This window comes from Oncorhynchus masou, chromosome 27, assembly GCF_036934945.1.
Source record: "Oncorhynchus masou masou isolate Uvic2021 chromosome 27, UVic_Omas_1.1, whole genome shotgun sequence".
Classification (NCBI taxonomy): Eukaryota; Metazoa; Chordata; class Actinopteri; order Salmoniformes; family Salmonidae; genus Oncorhynchus; species Oncorhynchus masou.
The window spans coordinates 8,015,858-8,043,745 of record NC_088238.1 but is presented as its reverse complement, the minus strand read 5'-3'; the positions used below and the strand labels follow the sequence as shown (position 1 = coordinate 8,043,745).

The following is a 27,888-nucleotide window of genomic DNA, read 5'->3' as shown; positions in this document are numbered from 1 at the left end:
GACCAGAGATACAGACCAGAACAACAGACCAGAGCTACAGACCAGAGATACAGACCAGAGTTACAGACCAGAGTTACAGGCCAGAGCTACAGACCAGAGTTAGAGACCAGAGTTAAAGACCAGAGTTACAGACCAGAGCTACAGACCAGAGCTACAGACCAGAGTTACAGACCAGAGCTACAGACCAGAGTTACAGACCAGAGCTACAGACCAGAGTTACAGACCAGAGTTACAGACCAGAGCTACAGACCAGAGTTACAGACCAGAGTTACAGACCAGAGTTACAGACCAGAGTTACAGACCAGAGCTACAGACCAGAGCTACAGACCAGAGTTACAGACCAGAGCTACAGACCAGAGTTACATACCAGAGCTACAGAGCAGAGCTACAGACCAGAGCTACAGACCAGAGTTACAGACCAGAGCTACAGACCAGAGTTACAGACCAGAGCTACAGACCAGAGCTACAGACCAGAGTTACAGACCAGAGCTACAGACCAGAGATACAGACCAGAGTTACAGACCAGAGCTACAGACCAGAGCTACAGACCAGAGTTACAGACCAGAGCTACAGACCAGAGTTACAGACCAGAGCTACAGACCAGAGCTACAGACCAGAGTTACAGACCAGAGCTACAGACCAGAGATACAGACCAGAGTTACAGACCAGAGTTACAGACCAGAGCTACAGACCAGAGTTACAGACCAGAGCTACAGACCAGAGCTACAGACCAGAGCTACAGATCAGAGTTACAGACCAGAGCTACAGACCAGAGTTACAGACCAGAGCTACAGACCAGAGCTACAGACCAGAGCTACAGACCAGAGTTACAGAGCAGAGTTACAGACCAGAGCTACAGACCAGAGTTACAGACCAGAGCTACAGACCAGAGTTACAGACCAGTTTTCTGACTGATTTTCTGATCCACACCCCTACCCTTTATTTAAAGGTATCTGTGACCAACATTACATTTACATTTAAGTCATTTAGCAGACGCTCTTATCCAGAGCGACTTACAAATTGGTGAATTCACCTTCTGACATCCAGTGGAACAGCCACTTTACAATAGTGCATCTAAATCATTTAAGGGGGGGTGAGAAGGATTACTTTATCCTATCCTAGGTATTCCTTGAAGAGGTGGGGTTTCAGGTGTCTCCGGAAGGTGGTGATTGACTCCGCTGTCCTGGCGTCATGATGCATATCCAACAGATGCATATCTGTATTCCCAGTCGTGAAAAGATTAGAGCCTAATTTATTAACTTACATTTACAGATTTCCTTAAAAATCTTTAAAAAATGTGCATGTTGCGTTTGTATTTTTTGTTCAGTGCACATAGTTTAGTTTTGTTCGGCTGCCGTTGAGACAGATATGTGGGTTCAGATACAACTTGTATGTTCAGCCATTTCAAATAGTTATTCACAGGGGAAATGAGTCCCAGCCAGGCAGCAGCAGTGTTGGTGGATGCTGATTTAGTCATGTAAAATTCTGTCTCTATACTGACATGTCAATCAACAGATATGCTACCGAACAGCAGTTACGACTGGTAACACACACACACACACACACACACACACACACACACACACACACACACACCCTCTCTCTCTCTCTCTCTCTCTCTCTCTCTCTCTCTCTCTCTCTCACACACATAAGAGGGGGAACAGGGGAGGAGGAAAATGAGGAGGAGGATGAGGAGGATAATGAGGAAGAGGGAGGGAGGAAGAGTAGGTGTAATATTCCATATATTCAAGATGATTAACAGAGAAATGTCCAGACAGATTAAGTTGATGGCTGTTCCTCTCGAGGCTTTGCATGACGCACACACACTTTCACAGGTTGAGTAACTATCCTCCACTGCAGTACTATGGACCCACCATGTGGTGTGGTATTAGGTGAGTGATGTCGTAAACAGTCGTCAATGCTACCGCACTGTCTAAACATCCCAGGGGAGTAATCCTGTAACCCTGGTAACAGATTGAATGCCTTGGGTCTGTTGTTCAAGGCTCCGAATGAGTTTTCTCCCGGTACGACGTCGCCATCCAGTGGACATGCTTGAGTGTTACTGGTGACAGTGTTGCGAGTAGTGGCCCCGGCCCTGGTCACCGTGAGTCACTATTCATCATGCTGAAGTGAGGAGAAAAGGTCAAAGGTCAAAATGACCTTTGGGAAAAATGTGTCACTTTTTATGCCCTGGCTGAATAATGATTGGTGGTTTCTGCAGCTGATTGTCGGCCTCCTTCTCACGAGATAAACTACGAAAACCAGAATCAAGTAAATTTGGGAGAAAAAAAAAATGTTACACACCTAATAAAATAGGTATGTAACCAACTGTGTTTCAGGTTAATGTCATAACTCCACTACAGTAGACTGCAGTGGAGGCTGGTCGGATGGGCTCATTGTAATGGATGGAATGGAATTAATGAAACGTTACCAAACACATCAAACATATAGAAACCCTGTTTGACTCTGTTCCATAAACTCCATTCCAGCCATTACACAGATCACCGTCTTCCTATATAGCTCATCCCATCAGCCTCCACTGGTAGGCTGTCACCGAACCGTCACCACACCCCTTTTCAAATGCCGTTTCAAGTTCTAGTCAGAACGAGGAACTCGAAAATGTCCCGACTTGCTAACTTGTTGTAGTTATACACATGCCACATTCAACGAATTAGCAAATCGGAAATATCCGAGTTCCCTAGATCAGACAAGCATCTGAACGCGCCAGATGTCTCGGGAGTCCGGGGCAGAAGTATGGAATTTCCCGAATTCTGCAACACCCGCCTCGGTCTGGTGGTTTACACTCAGTCACCTTTGGCATTACACACGTAAAACTAGCCAAAATAAAGATTATCCACAACAGTGGAATATGCCTTCAAAATAATAGTCTATAATTGAAAGTGACGCAAACGAATACAAATAGTGGAATCATGCCATATTTATACTAGTTAATGGAAGGAAAAAAAAGTTTGGAATATTGTTATATAAATTGTAAATCTGTTTGAATCGCACTGTGGGTGTATTAGACTAGAGAGTTGTACCGGGGCATCCTTCTGTTTCACTGCGCAGGCTTACCTATGGATTGTGCATCAACGAAACGGGATATCAATCTACTCAGTGACACCCACAGAACTGGGAGTTTAAACAAATATTAGCATTTTTAGCTCTTATTGCGGGACTTCCCTAGTCAGCTCATTGTACGTATTGATAGTTGGTGTTTTTACAAACATTTTACAATCCTCCCTCGAACAGCAACACTTGGCAGTGTTGTGGAAAAACTCAACAATTCTACCCAATTCCTAAAGCCTCTATGTAACGGCTTTCTTCTCCCTCCTTCTCTGACGAAGAGGTGGAATAAGGATCGGACCAAAATGCAACGTGGTTCGTTCGATACATCTTTAATGATGACGAACAATACAAAACAACAAACGTCGAAAACCGAAACAGCCCTGACTGGTGCAACAAACACAGAGACAGGAACAATCACCCACAAACACACAGTGAAACCTAGGCTACCTAAATACGGTTCCCAATCAGAGACAACGAGAATCACCTGACTCTGATTGAGAACCGCCTCAGGCAGCCACAGACCAATCTATACACCCCACACAATCCCAAGAACAAACACACTACAAATAAACCCATGTCACACCCTGGCCTGACCCAATAAATGAAGATAACATAATAAATACAGACCAGGGCGTGACACTCTAATCCCTCTGTGCTGAATGAACTATCGCCCTGTCGCCTTGACATCCTCAGTAATGAAACGCCTTGAGAAACTTGTGAAAAGTCAAATCCTCAGCGTCACCCAGCAGTTCCTCGACCCATTAACATTTTGCCTATCAGGCCAGCAGAGGAGTTGATGATGCCATTCTTACTCTCCTCAACATGGTCTATAGACATCTAGAGGGTGTAGTCTCCTCAACATGGTCTATAGACATCTAGAGGGTGTAGTCTCCTCAACATGGTCTATAGACATCTAGAGGGGTATTAACATGGTCTATAGACATCTAGAGGGTGTAGTCTCCTCAACATGGTCTATAGACATCTAGAGGGTGTAGTCTCCTCAACATGGTCTATAGACATCTAGAGGGTGTACTCTCCTCAACATGGTCTATAGACATCTAGAGGGTGTAGTCTCCTCAACATGGTCTATAGACATCTAGAGGGGGTATTAACATGGTCTATAGACATCTAGAGGGTGTAGTCTCCTCAACATGGTCTATAGACATCTAGAGGGGGTATTAACATGGTCTATAGACATCTAGAGGGGGTATTAACATGGTCTATAGACATCTAGAGGGGGTATTAACATGGTCTATAGACATCTAGAGGGTGTAGTCTCCTCAACATGGTCTATAGACATCTAGAGGGTGTAGTCTCCTCAACATGGTCTATAGACATCTAGAGGGGGTATTAACATGGTCTATAGACATCTAGAGGGTGTAGTCTTAACATGGTCTATAGACATCTAGAGGGGGTATTAACATGGTCTATAGACATCTAGAGGGTGTAGTCTCCTCAACATGGTCTATAGACATCTAGAGGGGGTATTAACATGGTCTATAGACATCTAGAGGGTGTAGTCTCCTCAACATGGTCTATAGACATCTAGAGGGGGTATTAACATGGTCTATAGACATCTAGAGGGTGTAGTCTCCTTAACATGGTCTATAGACATCTAGAGGGTGTAGTCTCGTCAACATGGTCTATAGACATCTAGAGGAAGTATTAACATGGTCTATAGACATCTAGACGGTGTAGTCTCCTCAACATGGTCTATAGACATCTAGAGGGGGTGTTAACATGGTCTATAGACATCTAGAGGGGGTATTAACATGGTCTATAGACATCTAGAGCCAAATCCCATGGCAGGGTTCTGTTTGTGGACTGTTCTTCTGCCTTCAACACAATCCAGCCCTACATTCTGGCACAGAGACTCATAAGGGACACCTCCTTAGACGGGGGGCTCGTTTTGTGGCTGTTGGATTTCCTGAGTTGGAGGTCACAGTGTGTCAAGGTGGGTCCCCACGTTGTCAGACAAACACACCACCAACACAGGCTCTCCTCAGGGATGTGTTTAGTCCCCACTCCACCGCCAACACAGGGATGTGTTTAGTCCTCCTCCACCACCAACACAGGGATGTGTTTAGTCCTCCTCCACCACCAACACAGTCTCTCCTCAGGGATGTGTTTAGTCCCCACTCCACCACCAACACAGGGATGTGTTTAGTCTCCACTCCACCACCAACACAGGGATGTGTTTAGTCCTCCTCCACCACCAACACAGGGATGTGTTTAGTCCTCCTCCACCACCAACACAGTCTCTCCTCAGGGATGTGTTTAGTCCCCACTCCACCACCAACACAGGGATGTGTTTAGTCCCCACTCCACCACCAACACAGGGATGTGTTTAGTCCTCCTCCACCACCAACACAGGGATGTGTTTAGTCCCCACTCCACCGCCAACACAGGGATGTGTTTAGTCCTCCTCCACCACCAACACAGGGATGTGTTTAGTCCTCCTCCACCACCAACACAGGCTCTCCTCAGGGATGTGTTTAGTCCTCCTCCACCACCAACACAGGGATGTGTTTAGTCCTCCTCCACCACCAACACACAGGGATGTGTTTAGTCCTCCTCCACCACCAACACAGGGATGTGTTTAGTCCTCCTCCACCACCAACACAGGCTCTCCTCAGGGATGTGTTTAGTCCTCCTCCACCACCAACACAGGGATGTGTTTAGTCCCCACTCCACCACCAACACAGGGATGTGTTTAGTCCTCCTCCACCACCAACACAGGCTCTCCTCAGGGATGTGTTTTGTCACTACTCCACCACCAACACAGGGATGTGTTTAGTCCTCCTCCACCACCAACACAGGGATGTGTTTAGTCCTCCTCCACCACCAACACAGTCTCTCCTCAGGGATGTGTTTAGTCCCCACTCCACCACCAACACAGGGATGTGTTTAGTCCTCCTCCACCACCAACACAGTCTCTCCACAGGGATGTGTTTAGTCCCCACTCCACCACCAACACAGGGATGTGTTTAGTCCCCACTCCACCACCAACACAGGGATGTGTTTAGTCCTCCTCCACCACCAACACAGGGATGTGTTTAGTCCCCCTCCACCACCAACACAGGGATGTGTTTAGTCTCCACTCCACCAACAACACAGGCTCTCCTCAGGGATGTGTTTTTGGTCCAAGTTCAATGTGTCAGTCGTCGGCTCAATGTGGCTCATTTCACGGTGGTTTCAGAGTCCCGCAATCTTCGAGAGCTATGACGCTACTCCTTATGGAAACTCTTCACAGTTGTGTTCTCTGAGTGTCACTGAGTAGACAACACTGGTTGTTGGTCGAAGGAGGATTGGAAAATGTCTGTGAAAAATACCAGCATTCAATACGTACAATAGGCTGACTGGGGAGGTGATTTCCCCACAGTCAAAGTCCCGCAATAAGAGCTACAACACTGATATTGGTGTAAACTCTTCCTAGTTGTGTTCTGTGGGTGTCCCGGAGTAGACTAATACCTCATTTAATTTATTCACAATACATAGCTAAGGCTGTACAGTGAAAAATATGAGTATGACCCCAATGCAATTCTGAGGTCTAATGCATCTAACAGTGCTATTTCAACTGATTTTCTAATTAATTCATTATTTATTATTTTTATTTATTTTTATATAACTACATTCCAACCTTGTTTTGCATTATCTAGTCAAAATATGCCATGATTCAACTATTTGTAACCATTTGAATCGCGTTCAATAAGGAACTTTTATTTTGAAAGTGAAACCGCAAATTCAACTGTCGTGGCTGATCTTTAATTGTGGCTCGCTTCACATAGGTTAGATTCTTGACGATAGTAAGGTTCCAGCTCAGACGCAGTTGAGATGGACTCGTCTATGTACCTGTATGATGTCCCCCCAGTTTTGATGGAGAAGTTTTGTAAGATAATCGACAGCGGTGATGACAGCCTCGGATGGCGCGGGCTCGGTGAGTAATGTGAACAAAGTGTTACTTTCTGTGCGCGGTTTAAACGGAATGATTACGGGTTTACCTAAACGGAAGTGTTGTGTACACTGTGGTACAAGTTGTGTAGATTACATGTTAACGATCTCTTCTGTGATAAATAAACATTTCAGTTCCCCCCCCCCCCACCGCACTACGTAACGCTGTTAGTGTATATAGCACGTAGTATAATGTCACTATAACATCGGCAGACTGGGTCAGAAATGTACAGTAGCGCTGGTATTTTAGCAACTCACATCACATCACTGCTCCATAACCCCTTTTCGAGGGCATGATACTACTATGATACTACTATGATACTACTATGATACTACTATGCTAATTTCATTAATACCATGATACTACAATGCTAATTTCATTAATACCATAGTACTACTGTGGTACTTTCACTTATACTATGCTACTTTCATTAATACTATGGTACTACTGTGGTACTTTCACTTATACCATGGTACTACTGTGGTACTTTCATTAATACTATGGTACTACTGTGGTACTTTCATTAATACCATGGTCATTAATACCATGGTACTACTGTGGTACTTTCATTAATACCATGGTACTACTGTGGTACTTTACTTATACCATGGTACTACTGTGGTACTTTCATTAATAACATGATATAGTCTGTATCATGTAAAAGTACTGTGGTTTTAGCCCCTAAGTATGATGGTACTACCATTGTACTGCCATTGTCCTTAACTATTACCATGGCACTGCATCATTAATACCATGGTATAGATGTGGATCATGTTTTTAACCTGCATTTAACCTCACTCTACATTGGCTTCCGCCAGCCTGCACAGTCATTGAGTCAGTGGTCAGGTTTGTAGTTTTCCTGCCAAACTGGGCTACTTTGAAAACAATGTCACGGGTAAAAAATGAGTGAGTGAGTGAGTGAGTGAGGGGGTGAGTGAGTGAGTGAGTGAGTGAGGGTGAGTGAGGGGGTGAGTGAGTGAGTGAGTGAGTGAGGGGGTGAGTGAGGGGGTGAGTGAGTGAGTGAGTGAGTGAGTGAGGGGGTGAGTGAGGGGGTGAGTGAGGGGGTGAGTGAGTGAGGGGGTGAGTGAGGGGGGTGAGTGAGTGAGTGAGGGGGTGAGTGAGGGGGTGGTGGTGTGGTGGTGGTGAGGAGTGAGAGGAGTGAGTGAGGGGGTGAGTGAGTGAGTGAGTGAGGGGGTGAGTGAATGAGTGAGTGAGTGAGGGGTGAGTGAGTGAGTGAGTGAGGGGGTGAGTGAGGGGGTGAGTGAGTGAGTGAGTGAGTGGGGGTGAGTGAGTGAGTGAGTGAGTGAGGGAGTGAGGGGGTGAGTGAGTGAGTGAGTGAGGGGGTGAGTGAGTGAGTGAGTGAGTGAGTGAGGGGGTGAGTGAGTGAGTGAGTGAGGGGGTGAGTGAGTGAGTGAGTGGTGAGTGAGTGAGTGAGTGAGTGAGGGTGAGTGAGTGAGTGAGTGAGTGAGGTGAGTGAGTGAGTGAGTGAGTGAGTGAGAAAACAAATCATGAGAAAACAAATAATTACTGTTTTTTTTTAATTCTATTTAATTCAATATAAAACCATCTGTGTCTGTCACAGAAAGATGGGACTAGTTTCTGTGGAGGCGGACAGATTTCCAACGGTGTGCTTCATTTGAGACAAGCAGTGACGGGCCCTCCCGGTGAGGCAAATTACATTACAGTGCGGGACTTTCCAGCCTCCGATGACGGTGGATGTGCAATGGAATCCGACACCGGACTCCCTCGTCACGACAGTTAAATGTGATCTATTATATTGACGAGTCGAGCCGTCATCTTTAACAATGGAAATACACGTCATCAAAGATGGAAGGCAGGCGTGTAACATGAGATAAGGTCGGACCCTTCTAGCCAATGAGGGGCCAGATACACGGCTCTTCCTCTCTGCTACTGATCAGAAACCCTCGTTGCCTTGCCGGGCTGAAGAGACTATTTTATACAATATACAGCCAACCTATGAGGCCTAACTGTCAACCGTAGGACACAGGATCTGTGTCAGTGTGCGTGAGTCTTCCTCTGTATTATGCCTGTCTCAACTGCACCACTGTGGTCTGCTGCTCTCGGACCAGCACAACCAGAACTCTTAACAAACACCTGGGTTCATTTCAGACATTTAGAGACGTCAGCACCACGATGCCTTCTTTTGGTCTCTTAACTGTTTCAGCGCCACCTTTCTGTTTTCATGATACATGATCTCCTGTTCTGAGAGAGAGCTGGTCTCACTCTGATATGTGATCTGTTCTGACAGAGAGCTGGTCTCACTCTGATATGTGATCTGTTCTGACAGAGAGCTGGTCTCACTCTGATATGTGATCTGTTCTGAGAGAGAGCTGGTCTCACTCTGATATGTGATCTGTTCTGAGAGACAGCTGGTCTCACTCTGATATGTGATCTGTTCTGACAGAGAGCTGGTCTCACTCTGATATGTGATCTGTTCTGACAGAGAGCTGGTCTCACTCTGATATGTGATCTGTTCTGACAGAGAGCTGGTCTCACTCTGATATGTGATCTGTTCTGACAGAGAGCTGGTCTCACTCTGATATGTGATCTGTTCTGACAGAGAGCTGGTCTCACTCTGATATGTGATCTGTTCTGACAGAGAGCTGGTCTCACTCTGATATGTGATCTGTTCTGACAGAGAGCTGGTCTCACTCTGATATGTGATCTGTTCTGACAGAGAGCTGGTCTCACTCTGATATGTGATCTGTTCTGACAGAGAGCTGGTCTCACTCTGATATGTGATCTGTTCTGACAGAGAGCTGGTCTCACTCTGATATGTGATCTGTTCTGACAGAGAGCTGGTCTCACTCTGATATGTGATCTGTTCTGACAGAGAGCTGGTCTCACTCTGATATGTGATCTGTTCTGACAGAGAGCTGGTCTCACTCTGATATGTGATCTGTTCTGACAGAGAGCTGGTCTCACTCTGATATGTGATCTGTTCTGACAGAGAGCTGGTCTCACTCTGATATGTGATCTGTTCTGACAGAGAGCTGGTCTCACTCTCTGATATGTGATCTGTTCTGACAGAGAGCTGGTCTCACTCTGATATGTGATCTGTTCTGACAGAGAGCTGGTCTCACTCTTTGATATGTGATCTGTTCTGACAGAGAGCTGGTCTCACTCTTTGATATGTGATCTGTTCTGACAGAGAGCTGGTCTCACTCTGATATGTGATCTGTTCTGACAGAGAGCTGGTCTCACTCTCTGATATGTGATCTGTTCTGACAGAGAGCTGGTCTCACTCTTTGATATGTGATCTGTTCTGACAGAGAGCTGGTCTCACTCTGATATGTGATCTGTTCTGACAGAGAGCTGGTCTCACTCTGATATGTGATCTGTTCTGACAGAGAGCTGGTCTCACTCTGATATGTGATCTGTTCTGACAGAGAGCTGGTCTCACTCTGATATGTGATCTGTTCTGACAGAGAGTTGGTCTCACTCTGATATGTGATCTGTTCTGACAGAGAGCTGGTCTCACTCTGATATGTGATCTGTTCTGACAGAGAGCTGGTCTCACTCTTTGATATGTGATCTGTTCTGACAGAGAGCTGGTCTCACTCTTTGATATGTGATCTGTTCTGACAGAGAGCTGGTCTCACTCTGATATGTGATCTGTTCTGACAGAGAGCTGGTCTCACTCTGATATGTGATCTGTTCTGACAGAGAGCTGGTCTCACTCTGATATGTGATCTGTTCTGACAGAGAGCTGGTCTCACTCTCTGATATGTGATCTGTTCTGACAGAGAGCTGGTCTCACTCTCTGATATGTGATCTGTTCTGACAGAGAGCTGGTCTCACTCTGATATGTGATCTGTTCTGACAGAGAGCTGGTCTCACTCTGATATGTGATCTGTTCTGACAGAGAGCTGGTCTCACTCTGATATGTGATCTGTTCTGACAGAGAGTTGGTCTCACTCTGATATGTGATCTGTTCTGACAGAGAGCTGGTCTCACTCTGATATGTGATCTGTTCTGACAGAGAGCTGGTCTCACTCTCTGATATGTGATCTGTTCTGACAGAGAGCTGGTCTCACTCTCTGATATGTGATCTGTTCTGACAGAGAGCTGGTCTCACTCTGATATGTGATCTGTTCTGACAGAGAGCTGGTCTCACTCTTTGATATGTGATCTGTTCTGACAGAGAGCTGGTCTCACTCTGATATGTGATCTGTTCTGACAGAGAGCTGGTCTCACTCTGATATGTGATCTGTTCTGACAGAGAGCTGGTCTCACTCTCTGATATGTGATCTGTTCTGACAGAGAGCTGGTCTCACTCTGATATGTGATCTGTTCTGACAGAGAGCTGGTCTCACTCTGATATGTGATCTGTTCTGACAGAGAGCTGGTCTCACTCTGATATGTGATCTGTTCTGACAGAGAGCTGGTCTCACTCTTTGATATGTGATCTGTTCTGACAGAGAGCTGGTCTCACTCTGATATGTGATCTGTTCTGACAGAGAGCTGGTCTCACTCTGATATGTGATCTGTTCTGACAGAGAGCTGGTCTCACTCTGATATGTGATCTGTTCTGACAGAGAGCTGGTCTCACTCTGATATGTGATCTGTTCTGACAGAGAGCTGGTCTCACTCTGATATGTGATCTGTTCTGACAGAGAGCTGGTCTCACTCTTTGATATGTGATCTGTTCTGACAGAGAGCTGGTCTCACTCTGATATGTGATCTGTTCTGACAGAGAGCTGGTCTCACTCTGATATGTGATCTGTTCTGACAGAGAGCTGGTCTCACTCTGATATGTGATCTGTTCTGACAGAGAGCTGGTCTCACTCTGATATGTGATCTGTTCTGACAGAGAGCTGGTCTCACTCTCTGATATGTGATCTGTTCTGACAGAGAGCTGGTCTCACTCTCTGATATGTGATCTGTTCTGACAGAGAGCTGGTCTCACTCTGATATGTGATCTGTTCTGACAGAGAGCTGGTCTCACTCTTTGATATGTGATCTGTTCTGACAGAGAGCTGGTCTCACTCTGATATGTGATCTGTTCTGACAGAGAGCTGGTCTCACTCTGATATGTGATCTGTTCTGACAGAGAGCTGGTCTCACTCTGATATGTGATCTGTTCTGACAGAGAGCTGGTCTCACTCTCTGATATGTGATCTGTTCTGACAGAGAGCTGGTCTCACTCTGATATGTGATCTGTTCTGACAGAGAGCTGGTCTCACTCTGATATGTGATCTGTTCTGACAGAGAGCTGGTCTCACTCTTTGATATGTGATTTCCTGTTCTGACAGAGAGCTGGTCTCACTCTTTGATATGTGATCTGTTCTGACAGAGTTCTGGTCTCACTCTGATATGTGATCTGTTCTGACAGAGAGCTGGTCTCACTCTTGATATGTGATCTGTTCTGACAGAGAGCTGGTCTCACTCTGATATGTGATCTGTTCTGACAGAGAGCTGGTCTCACTGATATGTGATCTGTTCTGACAGAGAGCTGGTCTCACTCTGATATGTGATCTGTTCTGACAGAGAGCTGGTCTCACTCTGATATGTGATCTGTTCTGACAGAGAGCTGGTCTCACTCTGATATGTGATCTGTTCTGACAGAGAGCTGGTCTCACTGATATGTGATCTGTTCTGACAGAGAGCTGGTCTCACTGATAAGTGATCTGTTCTGACAGAGAGCTGGTCTCACTGATATGTGATCTGTGACTGACAGAGAGCTGGTCTCACTGATATGTGACTGACAGAGAGCTGGTCTCACTCTGATATGTGATCTGTTCTGACAGAGAGCTGGTCTCACTCTGATAAGTGATCTGTTCTGACAGAGAGCTGGTCTCACTCTGATATGTGACTGACAGAGAGCTGGTCTCACTGATATGTGACTGACTGGTCTCACTGATTCTGACAGAGAGCTGGTCTCACTGATATGTGACTGACAGAGAGCTGGTCTCACTGATATGTGACTGTTCTGACAGAGAGCTGGTCTCACACTGATAGTGACTGACAGAGAGCTGGTCTCACTCTTTGATATGTGATCTGACGGAGAGCTGGTCTCACTGATATGTGATCTGTTCTGACAGAGAGTCTCACTGGTCTCACTGATAAGTGACTGACAGAGAGCTGGTCTCACTCTTTGATAAGTGATCTCTTCTGACAGAGTGACTGATATGTGATGTGTTGACAGAGAGCAGGTCTCACTCTGATATGTGATCTGTTCTGACAGAGAGCTGGTCTCACTCTTTGATATGTGATTTCCTGTTCTGACAGAGAGCTGGTCTCACTCTTTGATATGTGATCTTCTGTTCTGGTCTCACTGATAAGTGACTGACAGAGAGCAGGTCTCACTGATAAGTGACTGACAGAGTGACTGACAGATAGTGGGTCTCACTGATAAGTGACTGACAAAGTGACTGACAGAGAGCAGGTCTCACTGATAAGTGACTGACAGAGAGTGGGTCTCACTGATAAGTGACTGACAGAGAGCGGGTCTCACTGATAAGTGACTGACAGAATAACTGACAGAGAGCGGGTCTCACTCATAAGTGATTGACAGAGAGCGGGTCTCACTGATAAGTGACTGACAGAGAGTGGGTCTCACTGATAAGTGACTGACAGAGAGTGGGTCTCACTGATAAGTGACTGACAGAGAGCAGGTCTCACTGATAAGTGACTGACAGAGAGTGGGTCACTGATAAGTGACTGACAGAGAGTGGGTCTCACTGATAAGTGACTGACAGAGAGTGGGTCTCACTGATAAGTGACTGACAGAGTGACTGACAGAGAGCAGGTCTCACTCATAAGTGATTGACAGAGAGCGGGTCTCACTGATAAGTGACTGACAGAGAGCGGGTCTCACTGATAAGTGACTGACAGAGAGTGGGTCTCACTGATAAGTGACTGACAGAGAGTGGGTCTCACTGATAAGTGACTGACAGAGAGTGGGTCTCACTGATAAGTGACTGACAGAGAGTGGGTCTCACTGATAAGTGACTGACAGAGAGTGGGTCTCACTGATAAGTGATTGACAGAGAGTGGGTCTCACTGATAAGTGACTGACAGAGAGTGGGTCTCACTGATAAGTGATTGACAGAGAGTGGGTCTCACTGATAAGTGATTGACAGAGAGCGGGTCTCACTCATAAGTGATTGACAGAGAGCGGGTCTCACTGATAAGTGACTGACAGAGAGAAGGTCTCACTGATAAGTGACTGACAGAGTGACTGACAGAGAGCAGGTCTCACTCATAAGTGATTGACAGAGAGCGGGTCTCACTGATAAGTGACTGACAGAGTGACTGACAGAGAGCAGGTCTCACTCATAAGTGATTGACAGAGAGCGGGTCTCACTGATAAGTGACTGAGTGGGTCTCACTGATAAGTGACTGACAGAGAGTGGTCTCACTGATAAGTGATAAGTGACTGACAGAGAGTGTCTCACTCATAAGGATCTCACTGATAAGTGACTGACAGAGTGACTGACAGAGAGCGGGTCTCACTCTCTTTGATAATCTGCGTTTGACTTTGAATGTGAATTTGCTCCACCTCAGCTCAGCCAATCAGAAAACTGTCCTGACCCATCTTGTTAGGCAAGCCGACCATTGCTCACTGGTCAGCCAAATGCTCAGTATAGATTATTATAACAACAGAGAAATTGAGCAAAAGTCATATAAAATCACCAGCTGTGTCATTTTTTTATAAATATATATTTTGGTTAAAAGTTAAACATTTTTGGATCAATTTCGACCAGCCCACCCTGTTAAAAGATGGTCCGGCCCTTCTGGCATTTGCCAGAATTGCCAGACGGCCGATACGCCCACGCACTATAAGAACGTGTTCCCTGTTGTTAACACGCTTATTTCTCTCCTTTATCTATCCCCCTTCAGCTGCTCGTATCGTGCCAAGTTGGACGGAGGTGCGACGCACCGAGAGGCTGGAGGCAATAGGCAAGAGCCCCACGCGAGAACTCATCTGGTCGTGGGCGCAACAGAACAAAACGGTCGGGGACCTTGTGAAGGTGTTGGAGGATATGGGTCACTACAGAGCTCTACAGCTCTTTATTCCTCAAGGTAAGGGGACTATTACTAGAGCTATACAACGCCTGCAGTTTGTGTCAGTTTCCTATTGTATTCCACACGTTACCACTTCCAGAACTGTAGCTTGTTTATTTCACTGAAGGTTTCACTTCTGTAATGCCATTGTTGCGTAAACTTCCTCTATTCGTGTGCAAAGCGCTCAACACTGTCAACACAACATTTAGCAATCTGCCAGACTGAGCATTTTCAGTGTCCTGCTACACTAATGGTTGATAATGTAGGTCGATGTCGTTCGTGGTCAATAAAAGGGTAGCCTAGTGGTTAGAGCGTTGGACTAGTAACCGGAAGGTTGTGAGTTCAAACGACAAGTACAAATCCGTTCTCCCCTGAACAGTGGACCAGTTAAGCAGCAGGGACTGTTCCCCTCAGTTACCCACGGTAGGCAGGGATAATGCCTCCCCTCCTCAGTTACGAAAATAAGAATGTGTTCTGTCTTGCCTAGTTAAATAAATCTATTAATCAAAAATAATAATAATTAACTAAGTCGCTCAGATACCCACGGTCTAGGCTAAAGTCATAAATGTAAATGTAAATGTATTAACAAATATGTTGTCCTTTCAGTTACACCATTCCTTCCCAACAGTGGTCCATCAAATGTATCTATTAATGCCCCTCCTCAGTTACCCACGGTAGGCTACGAGTCATGTCCTGATCTATCTATTAATCAAACCCACTCCCCCTCAGTTACCCACGGTAGGCTACTAGTCATGTCCTGATGTATCTATTAATCAAACCCCTCCCCTCCTCATTTACCCACGGTAGGCTACTAGTCATGTCCTGATGTATCTATTAATCAAACCCCTCCTCAGTTACCCACGGTAGGCTACTAGTCATGTCCTGATCTATCTATTAATCAAACCCCTCCTCATTTACCCACGGTAGGCTACTAGTCATGTCCTGATCTATCTATTAATCAAACCCCTCCTCAGTTACCCACGGTAGGCTACTAGTCATGTCCTGATGTATCTATTAATCAAACCCCTCCCCTCCTCAGTTACCCACGGTAGGCTACTAGTCATGTCCTGATGTATCTATTAATCAAACCCCTCCTCAGTTACCCACGGTAGGCTACTAGTCATGTCCTGATCTATCTATTAATCAAACCCCTCCTCAGTTACCCACGGTAGGCTACTAGTCATGTCCTGATGTATCTATTAATCAAACCCCTCCCCTCCTCAGTTACCCACGGTAGGCTACTAGTCATGTCCTGATGTATCTATTAATCAAACCCCTCCCCTCCTCAGTTACCCACGGTAGGCTACTAGTCATGTCCTGATGTATCTATTAATCAAACCCCTCCTCAGTCACCCACGGTAGGCTACTAGTCATGTCCTGATGTATCTATTAATCAAACCCCTCCTCAGTTACCCACGGTAGGCTACTAGTCATGTCCTGATGTATCTATTAATCAAACCCCTCCCTCCTCAGTTACCCACGGTAGGCTACTAGTCATGTCCTGATCTATCTATTAATCAAACCCCTCCCCTCCTCAGTTACCCACGGTAGGCTACTAGTCATGTCCTGATGTATCTATTAATCAAACCCCTCCTCAGTTACCCACGGTAGGCTACTAGTCATGTCCTGATGTATCTATTAATCAAACCCCTCCTCAGTTACCCACGGTAGGCTACTAGTCATGTCCTGATGTATCTATTAATCAAACCCCTCCTCAGTTACCCACGGTAGGCTACTAGTCATGTCCTGATGTATCTATTAATCAAACCCCTCCTCAGTTACCCACGGTAGGCTACTAGTCATGTCCTGATGTATCTATTAATCAAACCCCTCCTCAGTTACCCACGGTAGGCTACTAGTCATGTCCTGATGTATCTATTAATCAAACCCCTCCTCAGTTACCCACGGTAGGCTACTAGTCATGTCCTGATGTATCTATTAATCAAACCCCTCCTCAGTTACCCACGGTAGGCTACGAGTCATGTCCTGATGTATCTATTAATCAAACCCCTCCTCAGTTACCCACGGTAGGCTACTAGTCATGTCCTGATGTATCTATTAATCAAACCCCTCCTCAGTTACCCGCGGTAGGCTACGAGTCATGTCCTGATGTATCTATTAATCAAACCCCTCCTCAGTTACCCGCGGTAGGCTACGAGTCATGTCCTGATGTATCTATTAATCAAACCCCTCCCCCCCTCAGTTACCCACGGTAGGCTACTAGTTATGTCCTGATGTATCTATTAATCAAACCCTCCCCCTCAGTTACCCACGGTAGGCTACTAGTCATGTCCTGATGTATCTATTAATCAAACCCCTCCTCAGTTACCCACGGTAGGCTACTAGTCATGTCCTGATGTATCTATTAATCAAACCCCTCCTCAGTTACCCACGGTAGGCTACTAGTCATGTCCTGATGTATCTATTAATCAAACCCCTCCCCTCCTCAGTTACCCACGGTAGGCTACGAGTCATGTCCTGATGTATCTATTAATCAAACCCCTCCTCATTTACCCACGGTAGGCTATGAGTCATGTCCTGATGTATCTATTAATCAAACCCCTCCTCATTTACCCACGGTAGGCTACTAGTCATGTCCTGATGTATCTATTAATCAAACCCCTCCCCTCCTCAGTTACCCACGGTAGGCTACGAGTCATGTCCTGATGTATCTATTAATCAAACCCCTCCCCTCCTCAGTTACCCACGGTAGGCTACTAGTTATGTCCTGATGTATCTATTAATCAAACCCCTCCCCTCCTCACCCGTGATAGGCTACTAGTCATGTCATGATATATCTATTAATCAAACCCTTCCCCTCCTCACCCATGGTAGGTTACAAGTTATGTCCTGATGTATCTATTAATCAAACCCCTCCCCTCCTCACCTGTGATAGGCTACTAGTCGTGTCATGATATATAAATGAATCAAACCCCTCCCCTCCTCACCTGTGATAGGCTACTAGTCATGTCATGATATATCTATTAATCAAACCCCTCCCCTCCTCACCCATGATAGGCTACTAGTCATGTCATGATATATAAATTAATCAAACCCCTCCCCTCCTCACCTGTGATAGGCTACTAGTCATGTCATGATATATCTATTAATCAAACCCCTCCCCTCCTCACCTGTGATAGGCTACTAGTCATGTCATGATATATCTATTAATCAAACCCCTCCCCTCCTCACCTGTGATAGGCTACTAGTCGTGTCATGATATATAAATTAATCAAACCCCTCCCCTCCTCACCTGTGATAGGCTACTAGTCATGTCATGATATATCTATTAATCAAACCCCTCCCCTCCTCACCTGTGATAGGCTACTAGTTATGATCAACTTATAATGTTATGATCCATAACAGTTATCACCCTGTAATAACTGTTGTCTATGTAGCCTAGTCCATGTGTCACCCTGTAATAACTGTTGTCTATGTAGACTAGTCCATGTGTCACCCTGTAATAACTGTTGTCTATGTAGGCTAGTCCATGTGTCGCCCTGTAATAACTGTTGTCTATGTAGACTAGTCCATGTGTCACCCTGTAATAACTGTTGTCTATGTAGACTAGTCCATGTGTCACCCTGTAATAACTGTTGTCTATGTAGGCTAGTCCATGTGTCACCCTGTAATAACTGTTGTCTATGTAGAGTAGTCCATGTGTCACCCTGTAATAACTGTTGTCTACGTAGGCTAGTCCATGTGTCACCCTGTAATAACTGTTGTCTATGTAGGCTAGTCCATGTGTCACCCTGTAATAACTGTTGTCTATGTAGACTAGTCCATGTGTCACCCTGTAATAACTGTTGTCTATGTAGGCTAGTCCATGTGTCACCCTGTAATAACTGTTGTCTATGTAGACTAGTCCATGTGTCACCCTGTAATAACTGTTGTCTATGTAGACTAGTCCATGTGTCACCCTGTAATTCATGTAGTTACACTGGTGTCTATGTAGACTAGTCCATGTGTCACCCTGTAATAACTGTTGTCTATGTAGACTAGTCCATGTGTCACCCTGTAATAACTGTTGTCTATGTAGGCTAGTCCATGTGTCACCCTGTAATAACTGTTGTCTATGTAGACTAGTCCATGTGTCACCCTGTAATAACTGTTGTCTATGTAGCCTAGTCCATGTGTCACCCTGTAATAACTGTTGTCTATGTAGACTAGTCCATGTGTCACCCTGTAATAACTGTTGTCTATGTAGACTAGTCCATGTGTCACCCTGTAATAACTGTTGTCTATGTAGACTAGTCCATGTGTCACCCTGTAATAACTGTTGTCTATGTAGACTAGTCCATGTGTCACCCTGTAATAACTGTTGTCTATGTAGGCTAGTCCATGTGTCACCCTGTAATAACTGTTGTCTATGTAGACTAGTCCATGTGTCACCCTGTAATAACTGTTGTCTAGGCTAGTCCATGTGTCACCCTGTAATAACTGTTGTCTACGTAGCCTAGTCCATGTGTCGCCCTGTAATAACTGTTGTCTATGTAGACTAGTCCATGTGTCACCCTGTAATAAGTCCATGTGTCACCCTGTAATAACTGTTGTCTATGTAGGCTAGTCCATGTGTCACCCTGTAATAACTGTTGTCTATGTAGACTAGTCCATGTGTCGCCCTGTAGTAACTGTTGTCTATGTAGACTAGTCCATGTGTCACCCTGTAGTAACTGTTGTCTACTTAGGCTAGTCCATGTGTCGCCCTGTAATAACTGTTGTCTATGTAGACTAGTCCATGTGTCACCCTGTAATAACTGTTGTCTATGTAGACTAGTCCATGTGTCACCCTGTAGTAACTGTTGTCTACTTAGGCTAGTCCATGTGTCACCCTGTAATTCATCCTTAGTTACACTGTACTAACAGTTGTCTGTTGTATGTTCCGTGTTGTGTGTGTTTTCGTCGCCACGTCCTGTTTTCTCAGCCACCCCCACCTGCCAATACCCGACCTGGTTGGAACCAGTCTAATGATCATGTGTCAAGTGAAGGTACATAACTGAAAGGCTGCTGAGCCAAACAATGTGAAAAAACTGCCCGTGTGCCCTTGAGCAAGGCACTTAAGCCTAGTCCGTTCCTGTAATAACAGTGTCTACTGCCTTGTAAAACAATACATTAACACTGCACCTATCCGATGTATGGGACCATGTTAATATTCTTTAATTCAACATTTTTTGTCTGTCTTGTGATTTTTCTGTCCACATTTGAATATTCCTAATGAGATGAATATATTAGATTGCTGAGTCATTTCATTGTTTCAGTAGGAATTGTATTAATGGTGCTATGTTGGTACTCTCACAGTTCTTATGTTGGGTCATCAAAACAGCACACCTCTGGTCCCTAGTTACAGCAGACTGATGTGGTGAGATGGTCCCTAGTTACAACAGACTGATGTGTTGAGATGGTCCCTAGTTACAACAGACTGATGTGTTGAGATGGTCCCTAGTTACAACAGACTGATGTGTTGAGATGGTCCCTAGATACAACAGACTGATGTGTTGAGATGGTCCCTAGTTACAACAGACTGATGTGTTGAGATGGTCCCTAGTTACAGCAGACTGATGTGTTGAGATGGTCCCTAGATACAACAGACTGATGTGTTGAGATGGTCCCTAGTTACAACAGACTGATGTGTTGAGATGGTCCCTAGTTACAACAGACGGATGTGTTGAGATGGTCCCTAGATACAACAGACTGATGTGTTGAGATGGTCCCTAGTTACAGCAGACTGATGTGTTGAGATGGTCCCTAGTTACAACAGACTGATGTGGTGAGATGGTCCCTAGTTACAACAGACTGATGTGTTGAGATGGTCCCTAGTTACAACAGACTGATGTGTTGAGATGGTCCCTAGTTACAACAGACTGATGTGTTGAGATGGTCCCTAGTTACAACAGACTGATGTGTTAAGATGGTCCCTAGTTACAACAGACTGATGTGTTGAGATGGTCCCTAGTTACAACAGACTGATGTGTTGAGATGGTCCCTAGTTACAACAGACTGATGTGTTGAGATGGTCCCTAGTTACAACAGACTGATGTGTTGAGATGGTCCCTAGTTACAACAGACTGATGTGTTGAGATGGTCCCTAGTTACAACAGACTGATGTGTTGAGATGGTCCCTAGTTACAACAGACTGATGTGTTGAGATGGTCCCTAGTTACAACAGACTGATGTGTTAAGATGGTCCCTAGATACAACAGACTGATGTGTTGAGATGGTCCCTAGTTACAACAGACTGATGTGTTGAGATGGTCCCTAGTTACAACAGACTGATGTGTTGAGATGGTCCCTAGTCACAACAGACCCATAACTAATATTGAGGGCATTATGTGGAACATCCTATGAGAGTAAAGCTTCTGAGAGGTATTCAATTCCCTATTTCACTTCCCTTTTTATTTTGTGGTTCCATTGACGACCGGTTTCATAGTGTGCAACCCAAATGGGCACCCTATTCCCTAACTAGTGGCCATGGGTCAAAAGTAGTCCACTACGTAGGGAATAGGGTGCTGTTTGGGACGTAGCCATACGACTCATTGTGTGTAAAAGTACTATTGAGAATGCTGAGGTTTTTCCTTGTTACTCTGCGTATCTTCTAAGTATTCTCACCTTGTAGAAACCACAGGTTTAGTGTTTTCACTCTGTTGCTCAGTAGAAACCACAGGCTTAGTGTTTTCACTTTGTTGCTCAGTAGAAACCACAGGCTTAGTGTTTTGAACGTGTTGCTAGGTAGAAACCACAGGCTTAGTGTTTTCACTCTGTTGCTAGGTAGAAACCACAGGCTTGTGATCACCTACTCAGACGTCATAGAGGGAACTAGACATTTTCACCAGGACATGAAGATCTCTGAGGGCAGCTTCTCTGCTGTTTACAGAGCGGTAAAGGGAAATGAAACCTTCGCTGTCAAGCTCTTCAAGCAGGTACTGACACTCCTACTCCATACAGTGCTCCATTTATAAAAGTCATCTTTTCAAAATGACCCTGGCTTGATGGAGATGAAATATAATAGAGGTCATTATTCAACGAGAGAGACATTTATTTGGTCATGTGCTTCAAAAGGACTGGGGACATACGCAACACAGTTCAAGTGTTTGTTGGTCTTCTTCGTTGGTCTGTACAGGTGCAGAAAGCCTCATGGAGGAAGTTGTGGGATCTATTCAGGAGAGAGATGGAAGTTCATCATCTGTATGTCTACCTACTCCATTAATCCTTCATTTTAGATGGTTTCTGTATGTCTAACTACTCCATTAATCCTCCATTTTAGATGGTTTCTGTATGTCTACCTACTCCATTAATCCTCCATTTTCGATGGTTTCTGTATGTCTAACTACTCCATTAATCCTCCATTTTAGATGGTTTCTGTATGTCTACCTACTCCATTGATCCTCCATTCTGCGTAAATATTTACCTCTGAAATCTATTAGGGCATCAATAGTCTTCCATGCACACATCTTCTGCTAATTGTAAAAAAAATAAAAATAATCTGTTGTCAATGACTTACCTGGTTAAATAAAGGTATATAACTGCCTGTTACTAATCATCAAATCTGCCTGTTTATCTTTCAGCTACCAGCATCCTAACATCTTAGAGCTGTTGGGTTGTTACTCTGATGGGGATCGTTACTGGCTGGTATACCCTTACCTTCCCAATGGATCACTGTTCCACAGACTGCATGACCAGGTGAGATATTCTATTCTATACCCCTTACCTTCCCAACGGATCACTGTTCCACAGACTGCATGACCAGGTGAGATATTCTATTCTATACCCCTTACCTTCCCAATGGATCACTGTTCCACAGACTGCATGACCAGGTGAGATATTCTATTCTATACCCCTTACCTTCCCAACGGATCACTGTTCCACAGACTGCATGACCAGGTGAGATATTCTATTCTATACCCCTTACCTTCCCAATGGATCACTGTTCCACAGACTGCATGACCAGGTGAGATATTCTATTCTATACCCCTTACCTTCCCAATGGATCACTGTTCCACAGACTGCATGACCAGGTGAGATATTCTATTCTATACCCCTTACCTTCCCAAAGGATCACTGTTCCACAGACTGCATGACCAGGTGAGATATTCTATTCTATACCCCTTACCTTCCCAACGGATCACTGTTCCACAGACTGCATGACCAGGTGAGATATTCTATTCTATACCCCTTACCTTCCCAATGGATCACTGTTCCACAGACTGCATGACCAGGTGAGATATTCTATTCTATACCCCTTACCTTCCCAACGGATCACTGTTCCACAGACTGCATGACCAGGTGAGATATTCTATTCTATACCCCTTACCTTCCCAAAGGATCACTGTTCCACAGACTGCATGACCAGGTGAGATATTCTATTCTATACCCCTTACCTTCCCAAAGGATCACTGTTCCACAGACTGCATGACCAGGTGAGATATTCTATTCTATACCCCTTACCTTCCCAACGGATCACTGTTCCACAGACTGCATGACCAGGTGAGATATTCTATTCTATACCCCTTACCTTCCCAATGGATCACTGTTCCACAGACTGCATGACCAGGTGAGATATTCTATTCTATACCCCTTACCTTCCCAATGGATCACTGTTCCACAGACTGCATGACCAGGTGAGATATTCTATTCTATACCCCTTACCTTCCCAATGGATCACTGTTCCACAGACTGCATGACCAGGTGAGATATTCTATTCTATACCCCTTACCTTCCCAATGGATCACTGTTCCACAGACTGCATGACCAGGTGAGATATTCTATTCTATACCCCTTACCTTCCCAATGGATCACTGTTCCACAGACTGCATGACCAGGTGAGATATTCTATTCTATACCCCTTACCTTCCCAATGGATCACTGTTCCACAGACTGCATGACCAGGTGAGATATTCTATTCTATACCCCTTACCTTCCCAATGGATCACTGTTCCACAGACTGCATGACCAGGTGAGATATTCTATTCTATACCCCTTACCTTCCCAATGGATCACTGTTCCACAGACTGCATGACCAGGTGAGATATTCTATTCTATACCCCTTACCTTCCCAATGGATCACTGTTCCACAGACTGCATGACCAGGTGAGATATTCTATTCTATACCCCTTACCTTCCCAAAGGATCACTGTTCCACAGACTGCATGACCAGGTGAGATATTCTATTCTATACCCCTTACCTTCCCAATGGATCACTGTTCCACAGACTGCATGACCAGGTGAGATATTCTATTCTATACCCCTTACCTTCCCAATGGATCACTGTTCCACAGACTGCATGACCAGGTGAGATATTCTATTCTATACCCCTTACCTTCCCAAAGGATCACTGTTACACAGACTGCATGACCAGGTGAGATATTCTATTCTATACCCCTTACCTTCCCAATGGATCACTGTTCCACAGACTGCATGACCAGGTGAGATATTATATTCTATACCCCTTACCTTCCCAATGGATCACTGTTCCACAGACTGCATGACCAGGTGAGATATTCTATTCTATACCCCTTACCTTCCCAATGGATCACTGTTCCACAGACTGCATGACCAGGTGAGATATTCTATTCTATACCCCTTACCTTCCCAATGGATCACTGTTCCACAGACTGCATGACCAGGTGAGATATTCTATTCTATACCCCTTACCTTCCCAACGGATCACTGTTCCACAGACTGCATGACCAGGTGAGATATTCTATTCTATACCCCTTACCTTCCCAATGGATCACTGTTCCACAGACTGCATGACCAGGTGAGATATTCTATTCTATACCCCTTACCTTCCCAACGGATCACTGTTCCACAGACTGCATGACCAGGTGAGATATTCTATTCTATACCCCTTACCTTCCCAACGGATCACTGTTCCACAGACTGCATGACCAGGTGAGATATTCTATTCTATACCCCTTACCTTCCCAATGGATCACTGTTCCACAGACTGCATGACCAGGTGAGATATTCTATTCTATACCCCTTACCTTCCCAATGGATCACTGTTCCACAGACTGCATGACCAGGTGAGATATTCTATTCTATACCCCTTACCTTCCCAAAGGATCACTGTTCCACAGACTGCATGACCAGGTGAGATATTCTATTCTATACCCCTTACCTTCCCAATGGATCACTGTTCCACAGACTGCATGACCAGGTATGATCTACCAGGTATGATCTACCTCTTACCTGTTGTAGGTTGTATTACTTATTCTAGTTGTAGGTTGTGTTACCTATTCTAGTTGTAGGTTGTGTTACCTATTGTAGTTGTAGGTTGTATTACCTGTTGTAGGTTGTGTTACCTATTGTAGTTGTAGGTTGCATAACCTATTGTAGATGTAGGTTGCATTACCTATTGTAGTTGTAGGTTGTGTTACCTATTCTAGTTGTAGGTTGTGTTACCTATTGTAGTTGTAGGTTGTATTACCTGTTGTAGGTTGTGTTACCTATTGTAGTTGTAGGTTGCATAACCTATTGTAGATGTAGGTTGCATTACCTATTGTAGTTGTAGGTTGTGTTACCTATTCTAGTTGTAGGTTGTGTTACCTATTGTAGTTGTAGGTTGTGTTACCTATTCTAGTTGTAGGTTGTGTTACCTATTCTAGTTGTAGGTTGTATTACCTATTCTAGTTGTAGGTTGCATTACCTGTTGTAGGTTGTGTTACCTATTCTAGTTGTAGGTTGTGTTACCTATTCTAGTTGTAGGTTGTGTTACCTATTGTAGTTGTAGGTTGTATTACCTGTTGTAGGTTGTGTTACCTATTGTAGTTGTAGGTTGCATAACCTATTGTAGTTGTAGGTTGCATTACCTATTGTAGTTGTAGGTTGTATTACCTATTCTAGTTGTAGGTTGTGTTACCTATTCTAGTTGTAGGTTGTGTTACCTATTCTAGTTGTAGGTTGTATTACCTATTCTAGTTGTAGGTTGCATTACCTGTTGTAGGTTGTGTTACCTATTCTAGTTGTAGGTTGTGTTACCTATTGTAGTTGTAGGTTGTGTTACCTATTGTAGTTGTAGGTTGTATTACCTGTTGTAGGTTGTGTTACCTATTGTAGTTGTAGGTTGCATAACCTATTGTAGTTGTAGGTTGCATTACCTATTGTAGTTGTAGGTTGTATTACCTATTCTAGTTGTAGGTTGTGTTACCTATTGTAGTTGTAGGTTGTATTACCTATTCTAGTTGTAGGTTGTGTTACCTATTCTAGTTGTAGGTTGCATTACCTGTTGTAGGTTGTGTTACCTATTCTAGTTGTAGGTTGTGTTACCTATTGTAGTTGTAGGTTGTGTTACCTATTGTAGTTGTAGGTTGTATTACCTGTTGTAGGTTGTGTTACCTATTGTAGTTGTAGGTTGCATAACCTATTGTAGTTGTAGGTTGCATTACCTATTGTAGTTGTAGGTTGTATTACCTATTCTAGTTGTAGGTTGTGTTACCTATTCTAGTTGTAGGTTGTGTTACCTATTCTAGTTGTAGGTTGTATTACCTATTCTAGTTGTAGGTTGCATTACCTGTTGTAGGTTGTGTTACCTATTCTAGTTGTAGGTTGTGTTACCTATTGTAGTTGTAGGTTGTGTTACCTATTGTAGTTGTAGGTTGTATTACCTGTTGTAGGTTGTGTTACCTATTGTAGTTGTAGGTTGCATAACCTATTGTAGTTGTAGGTTGCATTACCTATTGTAGTTGTAGGTTGTATTACCTATTCTAGTTGTAGGTTGTGTTACCTATTGTAGTTGTAGGTTGTATTACCTATTCTAGTTGTAGGTTGTGTTACCTATTCTAGTTGTAGGTTGCATTACCTGTTGTAGGTTGTGTTACCTATTCTAGTTGTAGGTTGTGTTACCTATTGTAGTTGTAGGTTGTGTTACCTATTGTAGTTGTAGGTTGTATTACCTGTTGTAGGTTGTGTTACCTATTGTAGTTGTAGGTTGCATAACCTATTGTAGTTGTAGGTTGCATTACCTATTGTAGTTGTAGGTTGTATTACCTATTCTAGTTGTAGGTTGTGTTACCTATTCTAGTTGTAGGTTGCATAACCTATTGTAGTTGTAGGTTGCATTACCTATTGTAGTTGTAGGTTGTATTACCTATTCTAGTTGTAGGTTGTGTTACCTATTCTAGTTGTAGGTTGTGTTACCTATTCTAGTTGTAGGTTGTGTTACCTATTCTAGTTGTAGGTTGTATTACCTGTTGTAGGTTGTGTTACCTATTCTAGTTGTAGGTTGTGTTACCTATTGTAGTTGTAGGTTGTATTACCTGTTGTAGGTTGTGTTACCTATTCTAGTTGTAGGTTGTGTTACTGCAAATTTCCGTCCTCTGATGGACAATACGCTTCCATTTAATTCTATTAAACTACTTCTATTTATATTCTATTTCAATGCCGGACATATCAGCGTATCTGTCTCTGCGCTGGACAGACTGTATGGTAGTAGGTGTATTGGTGTTTACATGCTAACATGTTTCCCTTCCTGCATCTCTCTGTAGACCGTAGTGCCTCCTCTCTCATGGCAGGAGCGTCTGGACATCATCAAGGGGACGGCGAAGGCTGTACATCACCTACACAGGGCCCAGCCCTGCACTGTGGTCTGTGGTAACATCACAAGGTACCGGCTCACACCCCTAGTCTATAACATCACAAGGTACCGTCTCACACCTCTAGTCTATAACATCACAAGGTACCGTCTCACACCCCTAGTCTATAACATCACGAGGTACCGGCTCACACCCCTAGTCTATAACATCACAAGGTACCGTCTCTAACCCCTAGTCTATAAAGGTACCGGCACACACCCCTACTCTATAACATCACAAGGTACCGTCTCACGCCGCTAGTCTATA

General features: G+C 44.4%; 1 protein-coding gene across 1 annotated transcript in view; it reads left to right on the top strand.

Moving 5' to 3' along the window:
* Positions 1-6,846: 6,846 nt before the first annotated feature.
* The window catches only part of irak3 (interleukin-1 receptor-associated kinase 3), a 49,425-nt gene continuing 28,383 nt past the window's right edge, over positions 6,847-27,888 (top strand). Inside the window, exons 1-9 of the mRNA XM_064939209.1 lie at positions 6,847-7,006; positions 14,888-15,070; positions 15,659-15,693; positions 16,363-16,410; positions 19,977-20,040; positions 21,818-21,969; positions 22,170-22,234; positions 22,615-22,729; positions 27,535-27,653. Of these exons, the coding sequence (XP_064795281.1) occupies positions 6,904-7,006; positions 14,888-15,070; positions 15,659-15,693; positions 16,363-16,410; positions 19,977-20,040; positions 21,818-21,969; positions 22,170-22,234; positions 22,615-22,729; positions 27,535-27,653 (884 nt within the window). The 5' untranslated portion in view covers positions 6,847-6,903. The remainder of the gene's footprint in view (positions 7,007-14,887; positions 15,071-15,658; positions 15,694-16,362; positions 16,411-19,976; positions 20,041-21,817; positions 21,970-22,169; positions 22,235-22,614; positions 22,730-27,534; positions 27,654-27,888) is intronic.